The sequence below is a fragment of the Scardinius erythrophthalmus genome (assembly GCF_964197995.2).
Source record: "Scardinius erythrophthalmus genome assembly, chromosome: 23".
NCBI classification, from domain to species: domain Eukaryota; kingdom Metazoa; phylum Chordata; class Actinopteri; order Cypriniformes; family Leuciscidae; genus Scardinius; species Scardinius erythrophthalmus.
In genome coordinates this window covers 10,808,972-10,819,150 of record NC_138243.1, presented here as the reverse complement: position 1 = coordinate 10,819,150, position 10,179 = coordinate 10,808,972, and the positions used below count along the sequence as shown (strand labels likewise).

General features: G+C 32.8%; 1 protein-coding gene across 1 annotated transcript; it reads left to right on the top strand.

Annotated features, from left to right (window-relative positions):
- Positions 1–2,588: 2,588 nt before the first annotated feature.
- Positions 2,589–9,454, top strand: stoml2 (stomatin (EPB72)-like 2). Its single transcript, XM_081354389.1, has 10 exons — positions 2,589–2,816; positions 4,357–4,509; positions 4,589–4,688; positions 4,771–4,829; positions 4,905–5,006; positions 5,095–5,229; positions 5,332–5,476; positions 6,429–6,508; positions 6,689–6,817; positions 7,762–9,454. Exons 1-10 carry the CDS (start codon positions 2,772–2,774, stop codon positions 7,876–7,878), a joined length of 1,065 nt encoding a protein of 354 aa, XP_081210515.1. The 5' UTR covers positions 2,589–2,771; the 3' UTR covers positions 7,879–9,454.
- The last annotated feature ends 725 nt before the right edge of the window (positions 9,455–10,179 follow it).

The window sequence follows — 10,179 nt, the reverse complement described above, 5'->3', positions numbered from 1 at the left end:
AAGAGGCGGGGCTTGCAGGGATTTAAATGGCGTCAGAATCGCCGAGATGCCCCTGATTCAGAGGGCGGGGTTTGCCGGACTGTTGACCAATGGATGAGCGAATGGGTGTGGCTTATGGCTGCACCGAGTGGGGGAACAGGTGTGACGCTGGCCTGCAAAACTTGGAGAAATATTTCGGCCATTCTACTTAATCAGTTATATTGTGGAGTGAGAATTATTCAGTGCTCAAGACCTGTCTCACTTTTATGGGAAAATGTTGGCTTCACTGAATATACTAAAGAGGATGAAAAGTGCTTTCATTTAATTTAATTCAATTAATTTACTTCTATATTATGACTCAATTTCACATTCTTAAATGCAGCTTTACTAATAAAAACCCGAGAGAAGTTTTCTTTAGAAAGTTTTACTTTCTAAGTACATAGAGAGTACAGACTCTATAAAGCTAAAGACTTTAAAAGTGTGTGAGCTTACAAAGTATTCATTTGATATATGTCTGATTTATGAGATTTTTATATTTATATTATTACCCCACTGCCATTTCTTTCTTTCTTTCTTTCTTTCTTTCTTTCTTTCTTTCTTTCTTTCTTTCTTTCTTTCTTTCTTTCTTTCTTTCTTTCTTTCTTTCTTTCTTTCTTTCTTTCTTTCTTTCTTTCTTTCTTTCTTTCTTTCTTTCTTTTTAAAGTTGCATTTTCCCTCTTTTCTCCTTTCTTATTTTTTTTTTTTTGCATACATAATTGTATTATGTTCCAGTGTTAGTTTTGCATCACTGAGATACTAATAGTTTATTTGAATATTTTAAATTATTATTATTTTTTATTTTTTTTTATTTTGCGTTTTCATTTTTATTTAGTTACATTTTTAGTAATTTTGTTGTTTTTTTGTCATTTTATTAGTTTTTTTTTAAATAGTTTAAATATTTTTAAATATTTTATTTTAGTTTTAGTTATTTTAGAACAGAACGTTAAACTAAATTAAAATGAGAAAAAATGCCTTGGCAAGTAGCTGAAATAAAATACGTTTTTTTTTTTTTTACTTATTTTATTTCACTTATTTTATTTCACTTAACATTGTTTTATTTCTAGTAATGGTTTTAGTTTTAGTTAACTATAATAAACCTATTGTTCAATGTTTGCATTTGAACAAAACTGCATGAATAATGTTAATGTTTATTCAATAACAAAAAATGTATAAATGTATGGACTGTAATGATGGACTATTTGACTGCTGAAATGAAATTAACATGGTCATATTTCCTTTCATCAGTCCATCAGGTGGACGTATGGACGTAAAGCAGGATGACAGTCAAAAGTCAACTAATATGGATATTTCTGTTATGTACTCTCCTATTGCCAAACCCTTGTGTGATCCTTTGGTCAAATATGACCAGTGTAAAACTTTTTATTGTTGTTGTTGTTTTGTAACACAATTTGTGTACATTTTTTTATTTATTATTTATTTTATTTTATGCATAACTTAATGTATGCATTGTTCTGTTATTAGTAAAATAACTTTACATTTTAAATCTACAAATCTCCATTGTGACTGGAGCAGTGTTATAGGATTACTATAATATCAATTATTTATATTTTGAATTAGATTTTATTTTCATTTGTATATTTATGCTGTTCATTGTAATTATAGTTTAAGTTTTAGTCATGTTATGTGCTTTTGTAATTTATTTCATATTTTGAATTAGCTTTAATATATTTTTCAGATATAATTTTAGTCATTTTTCTAATTTTCTCATTTTTCAATTTTTTAAACATTTCTAATTTTCGTCAAAGAATTTTGTTTCATTTTTTTATTAAGTCTTAAAGCGCCGGTTTCACAGACAAGGCTTAAGCAAGTCCCAGACTGTTTGAGCTGTTTTAACTGAAAGAAACTTGCACTGAGATATCTTTAAAATACATCAGTGCCGTTGTTTTGTCTCAAGATGCACACTAATGTTTTTTTCTAAGGCACAGTTAAATGTCCTAATTGAACTAAGGCATAATCCTGGTTTAATCTAAGCCCTGTTTGTTAAACCGGGCCTATATTTCATTTTATTTCAGCTTGATTTAATTTACGAAAACACTTATTAACGTTTTAATAACGTTTATTAACGTTTTAGTTTTGGTTAACAATAAAAACACTGGACTGGAGCTGTTGATATGAGCCCACGTTGCACATGCATCACAACAAATTATAATTTCTCCTAAATTATGCAAAACTAGTTGATGCTGTACGGTAGTTTAGTATAGTCGTGTATGTTGTCATGTAGAAAAAAATTACATCCAAGGGGCCCTTTAACCTAGAAGGCATTTAGCCACATTGCACCCCAGAGAAGTTATAAAGCCATATGTAAAAGTTTGCTTTACAACATCATCTAAAAGCTGAATTAAAAATATGACTGCCCACTAGTGGCTGAATTTTAAAATACAAATATAAAACAACAACAACAACAACAACAACAACAATAATAATCATAATAATAAGAAAAACATCCCTTGAAACATTCATAAACATACTGGTGTGTACAATTAAACGTTATAATTTATTCGTAATATTTCACACTCAACGTTAAGCTAAAGACATTACGGACGTATTCCCGGAACCATATGAAAAGCATTTGTTTCCCTCGCAGACCCGGATGTTTGAAATTGACGCACGCCTGTGATGTTGTAACTTTGATTTCCGCAGCTGTTAGAGGGTCACGTTTGTAGTGTAAGCTCGGGAAGAGTTCATTCATTTGTTATAGACATCTTCAACATCTGTTTTCACACAGGGTGAAAATGCTGAGGACGGTGGTGTGTCGGGCAGGGAGCGGCCTTTTAAAGGTAACACACGTGCACTGCTGTTCTGTAGGACTGTCCCGTCACTTCTTGACACCTCTGCTGAATTCTGTCTTGAAGTTCATTTCGAAATTAAATCGATATAAACGAGTTCGTTCGCACGATTTTTTTCGAGATAATATTCTAAATATTTAACACAAGTATTATGAATTTCATTGAAGACGTGATGATTGTTACATCAGCTGCTTGTTTCATCTAGCGTGTTATTATCCCACATTACTGTACTTCAACTTCAAGCCTCATATGAATAATGGCTGGTGTCAGATATGTTTAATAACTTTTGAATTAAACAAAACGGTCTGGCAGATGTCAGAATGACTTTATTTGCCATTGCAGAGATACAGCGGAATTTATCTTCATCGACAACACACACACACACACACACACACACACACACACACACACACACACACACACACACACACACACACACACACACAGTACAAGTAGTACAGAGTTGTACTCACTGATCTATTATATATTTTAATGGTTGTACAACATTTACTACACTACATAGTGCTCAAAGTTTTAATTTTTATTTCAATATATATATATTTTAAATAAATTGATTTAATTATATATTTATATATATAGAATATTCTTTTTGTCAATTCAATTAATCGCATCTAAAATAAAAGTTTGTGTTTGAATATATATATATATAGCCTATATGTGTGTGTTTATATGTGTGTGTTTGTGTGTGTGTATATATTATTATATTGATATATGTGTGTGTGTATGACGTATTAAATTATTCATAAAACATATTGATACATAATATATAAATATATAATAATATTCATTCACAGTATTATATTATATAAACTCAAACTTGTGATAGATGCGATTGATCGATTTGACAACACTGATGTGTATATATATATAATTTCTTTTTTTTATTTACTTATCTTATTATACAAATATAAAAAAGGTTATATATAGTACCGGTCAAATGTTTGGAAACATTACTATTTTTTAGTATTTCTATTTTCTCCATGCTCATCAAGCCTGCATTTATTTGATCAAAAATACAGAGGAAAAAAACCCTGTCATATTGTGAAATATTATTACAATTTAAAATAATGGTTTTCTATTTTAATATGCTTGAACATGTAATTTATTCCTGTGATCAAAGCTGAATTTTCAGCATCATTACTCCAGTCTTCAGTGCCACATGATCCTTCAGAAATCATTCTATAGATGCTGACTAATTATCAATGTTGGAAACAGTTGTGCTGCTTAATATTTTTCAAAGATAGAAATCTTTTTAGCATAAGAGACTTTTCAAAAACATTAAAAATAGTAATGTTTCCAGACTTTTGACCACTTGTGACTTGTGTATATGTATGTATGCATTTATGTATGTGTGTGTGTGTGTGTGTGTGTGTGTGTGTGTGTGTGTGTGTGTGTGTGTGTGTGTGTGTGTGTGTATTTATTTAATTATCGTATTTTTGAATTAATGCAAACATTTATTTTATATATATATATTTGCTGTGTAATTTGTCTGTCTCTCTTCTGTGAACAGCATTCGCGTCAAACAGTGCCTGTGTTGTGGAGGACTCGAGCTCAGCAGCGATGGGCCTCCAGCCTTCCCATGAACACTGTGGTCCTGTTCGTTCCCCAGCAGGAGGCTTGGGTAGTGGAGCGGATGGGCCGCTTCCACCGGATCCTGGAACCAGTGAGTTCTCATCTCTTCTCCACCAATAGCTTCAATATATATGAATCACTTCCATTTCAAATATTTGATTTCCCCGCAGGGTCTAAACTTCTTAATTCCAGTCTTGGACAGAGTTAGATATGTTCAAAGCCTCAAAGAGATCGTGATCGATGTGCCGGAGCAGTCAGCAGTTTCCCTGGGTAAATCACAGGCATTCTGATCTTTTTCTCTCCCACTTTTATGGATTATTGAGATGAACTTTATATGATGTTTTGCTTTTAGACAATGTGACCTTGCAGATAGATGGAGTTTTATACCTCAGGATACTTGATCCGTTTAAGGTAAGTACTTTGCTGCTTTATTCCAGTGTTTCTTTAGGCCTTCCTCTCATAATGTGCTGTTGTTCTCGTCTGAAGGCCAGTTATGGCGTGGAGGACCCAGAATATGCCGTCACCCAGCTGGCACAGACCACCATGAGATCAGAGTTGGGAAAACTGACCCTGGACAAAGTGTTTAGGGTATGAATGCCAGGCAATCTGTCAGTGACTTACAATATTGGATATACTATTCATTTGCGTGCTTAAGGGTCTTTTCGTCCTTTGGCAGGAAAGAGAGTCCCTGAATTCCAATATTGTCCACTCGATAAACCAGGCATCAGATGAATGGGGGATTCGATGTCTTCGATACGAGATCAAAGACATTCACGTTCCTCCACGGGTAAAAGAGTCTATGCAAATGCAGGTATGATGATTTACTCTTCAACTTGATCTCATAGATCTAAAGGACCGAAAGGAGCTCCTCTCAATCATATGACTGATGTGATATGATATGAATGTCGTTCAGGTTGAGGCCGAGAGGAAAAAGAGAGCGACTGTTCTGGAGTCAGAGGGACACAGAGAGGCGGCCATCAACGTGGCGGAGGGTCGCAAACAGTCTCAGATTCTGGCGTCTGAGGGACAGAAGGCCGAACAGATTAACAAAGCTGCTGGTGGGCTTTTTACTTTGGTTTGGAATAATGTTAGCAGCTGAATAAAATGTTGTCAAATCAAAATTAAACCAAAATGATCTTATTGTGAACAATATATGGTATAACTTGTCCCACCTCTGAACTGAATTTCTTTTTTGACTGATGCCGCCAGGGTTATTATCTAAACTAAACCATAAAAAACTGTTTCATTACTTGAAATAAAAATAAACGTTAACTGTAATATTGAATATGAATTATTTCAGCTATTTACTATTTCTCTTTTTTGTTTAGTTTAAGTACTAGAATAACAAAAAAGAAATGAGCTAAAACGGACATTTAAATGTGTATAAACAGTACTTTTCCGTTATATATATAATTAATATATAAAATTATAAATTAAAAGTGACTAAAAAACAAAATGACTGAATTTAAAATAAATTAAAAAATATATAGAAATAAACTCACATTTAAAATGTTATACAATAATAGTATATCAATTATTTTACAGTTTTTACATTGAATAACCTGTTTTTACTTGGAAAAGCATAAAAATTTATGAAAATTAAATAAGTTAGGAATGCTGTTTCATGTTATATTAAAAATTGTTTTATAACTATTAATTTTTTAATATTACGGTTGCTTTTTTATGTATAGTGAATTTAAATAAACATATAAAAACATATGATAACTTAAAATATTTTTTTACATTATTATTGATTTATAATGCATTTATTTATAATAATACAAATTACTGTTATAATAACAGATAATTGCAAACAAATTGAATGAAATAATTGTTGTTGTTAATTTTTTTTATTGTTTTATTTATATTATTATGAAGAAATACAATAAACATTTTTCTTGTTATTTTTAAATAATGCAAATGTATATTAATTATATGTTCGTAATTAAATCAATGATTGAATATTCATAATCCTCACTGACGTATTACTGCTCTTTTCCCCCTGTGCAGGAGAAGCGAACGCTGTATTGGCTAAAGCGGAGGCGAAGGCCAAAGCCATCCGGCTGCTGTCCGAGGCGCTCACTCTGCAGGTACATCTCATCCTCTTTTGAAGAGCGCAGATCACACTTATAAACATGACACTGTATCTCAGCAGAGAGGAAATCAATTCTTCAGTCTGACTGATAGAGTATTACATCTGAGACGAATATGGTGAGTTCAGACTGTTTTATATTATAAAGGCATCTTGTTGATGTCTCATAACTGTACAGAATGGAAATGCTGCGGCATCTTTAAGTGTGGCCGAACAGTACGTCTCTGCTTTCTCCAACCTGGCCAAGGAGTCCAACACCATCTTACTGCCCTCGAACACAGGAGACATCAGCAGTATGGTCACTCAGGTATGACTTCATGCTGTACCCGACAGTGATTCATTGTTTTTGAACAAAGCCTCTTTTGTTCACCAAGGCTGCATTTATTTGATCAAAAATACAACAAAAGCAGTAATATTGTGAAATATTATTTTCAATTTCAAATAACTCTGATATATTCTAAAGGCGCATTGTGTAATATTTAGCAGGATCTGTTGACAGAAATGCAATATCATATACACAACGTTTTCAGTGGTGTATAAAGACCTTACTTAATGAACTGTTATGTTTTTATTACCTTAGATTGAGCCATTTCTATCTACATACACCGCGGGTCCCCTTACATTGAAATGCGCCGACATGTAGGAGCCCTAAACGGACAAATGTGTTTCGTCACTGTTGTTCTTCGTGCAAAGAAGCTAGCTGAAGTCAGCGAATAAAACACTGACACAATGATGAACAAGTAACAATAATATTCGCAATAATATCGTTTTACTGAATAATTAAGTAAACATAATTTCTTAATTTATCTCTGTAAAGAAACCTCATTGCGTAACTGGCTACTCTCTGCTGTCTCAGACGACGACATCTTTTCCTGTCGGCCGCCGTAACTTCTGCTGGTTGCAATTCGCAACCTCACCACTAGATACTGTGTAAAATTACACACTGCACCTTTAAAAATGTAATCTATTCCTGTGATCAAAGATGAATTTTCAGCATCATTACTCCAGCAGTGTCACATGATCCTTCAGAAATCATTCTAAGATGCTGTTATTAATTATTTAAAATTCTAATTAAATTTGAAAATATTGCCGCCATAACAGTAATAGATGACTTTTAAAAACATTTAAATCTGAATTATTTTTAAAATCTACTGTAATCTACGCTAGTGTTTATATGGTACATAAAATATCCTAATAATTAGAATCATTTTTAGTTTGCATGTATTCCTCATTGTTCTCTACCGTCTTCAGGCCATGGCGATTTATGGGAAGTTATCAAAGACACAAGCTCCGAGCACGGCAGACATCGCGACCCCCGAGTCCTGGGAAGGAAATGCAGTGTCTGAAACTGAAACTGCACAGAAATAGGTTTGAGTCTCATTCTGGGACAAAAGACACAAACTGATACCGATTCTGTTTGTAGAGGACTGATGTGATAAAAATTAAATTATGATGATAAAATACCTGAAACACTATGGTGTTCTGTAGTAACTACACAAAGGTTTTATTGTGTGCGTTATGTTTTGTTTCTGTCTAAGTTTGGGATGTTTTGTTTCTAGTTCTTGTAAAATTAAAGGCCATTCACCATTATTCAAAGGTTTCTGCTATTCATATTTTCAATAAAAAATTTAAAATAAACAAGTAGTCATGAATTCATGAGATTCTAATTAATTGCAAATGAATGAATTGATGAACTGCAGAACATTGGTAAATGTTGTATGGCTGGATACAGCTTTTTCCAAACCGATGTATTTTGAGAGAGGTAAGGTACGCCACATTAGCGAAATTTCTGTGAAATATTTCATGGGCGAGAATGGTCCATTGTCTGTCGTCAATTGTAGAAGCATGCAGTTGCACCTGTACACTTTTAGGGAGGACAAACTTTAAATTCACTAGGGCTTCCCCTGCGTGTGGTTGCTACATGGTCGTTATATGGCGTTTGAAGGGTGGTGTGATGGGAATATCAGTGCTGATCTGATGCGTACCCCGAGATAAAATCCTGCAGACGCCTCTGGAAGCGCAGGTCACACAGAAGTCACTTTCACTCTATTAATATTTCATAAGAAATGATATTTCCTGCATTTAGAAGTGCACTACAGCAAACTCAACAAAAAAAGTAGTTTATAATTCAGAGCTATTGCTACTTTTATATGGTTTTAAGTAGAGGGTCGTGTATGTATTATATTTTGTAAAAAAAAAAAAAAGTGATCAAGACTACATAATTTCGTAATTTTTACTTTTTCCTGAAAATTGTGACGTAAACTCACAATTCTTGCTTTTTTTGCCTGCAATTCTAACTTTTTTTTTTTTTTTGTTCCCAGAACTTTTTAAAATTTGTATTCCCTGGTGGGAACTTTCGATAGAAAACCATGGAAAGCAAGCTGAGTTAAAACCTTTGTCATATACACTAATTTCACTGGTCTTGAGGCCACTAACACAAACATTTAAGTATATCATGTAAAACTGCACAAATAATACATTTAATCACATTTTAAAAGACATTAACCTTTATTGCAATCGTAAACATGTTTTGATTTTCAATCAATATAAAATTCTCCATCTTAAGTCCCATCAATGTCAATCCTGCTTTTGACAAGTTTTAACAATCATCCATTTGTTCTTATAAAAAAAATCCCAAATATGTAAACAGACTAAAATGAGTGTTTAGTCTGTTTAGCATCATTTACAACGGGATAAACTTACAAAAATAAGAAAGGCTCATTTTCATGAAAAACACAAAGTTAGAAACTCATATCAAGTCCAAGTCTCAATACTTGCCAGTTTGCCATTACTGTTAATGTCTGTGCAACAAGGGGAAAAAATACTTCAGAAGGTTTTGATCCATTATTCTCTGATCATTATTAAAATTCAACAAATGTAATGCAATTATTTTTAATTGAATCACCATAAATTGACAGCAGTAAAACAAATACCACCATAATTGAAAAAAACTGAAATAAAATCGAGTCACACATCCATTCTTTTGAATTTAAACTGTCATTCAAGGTTTTTTTTTTTTTTTTAATTTATGAAACCGAAGACACTTTAAGGCACCAAGAATAATTAACAATATATTAAATGCAAATTTGCAGGAAGAACAAAATAAGAATTCAATAGTTTCCTGTGCACATTCATCAGAGTTATAGGTCATTGAGATTGTAAATTACAAGTTAAAGGAGTGAACAAGTGATCTAACGTGGTAGTTTTAACATATCAGTGCAAACTTAGCACATGATAGCATCCTGACCACTCACTCACACACACACACACACACTACTAGCAGTAGTATCAATCAATCTATATTAGTACTTTGTTCCATTTCGTTTAAAATAAAGAGCCACCTATAGTGCTAATCCTAGTGCTTCTACATACTGTACAGTTTCTCATCACAAGATGATGTTATTAAAAGAGCTAAGTGGGCAATGTACCCACAATCTTATAAACGCTCACTATTACGGTGAAATTTCACAGTGCATCCTGGGTGGCTCTTCTTAAAATGTACCTGAAGGACACAAGAGTGAATCTCATGAATCCCGTCTAGAACACAAAACAAGCGGAATACATTGTATTGTAATTACCATTCATATTAGTAGTAAAGTGTTTAATTTGTCATTTTTAATTTAACTACTTTTATTACAATATTTGTTTAATGTAATATGGCTAAAACAT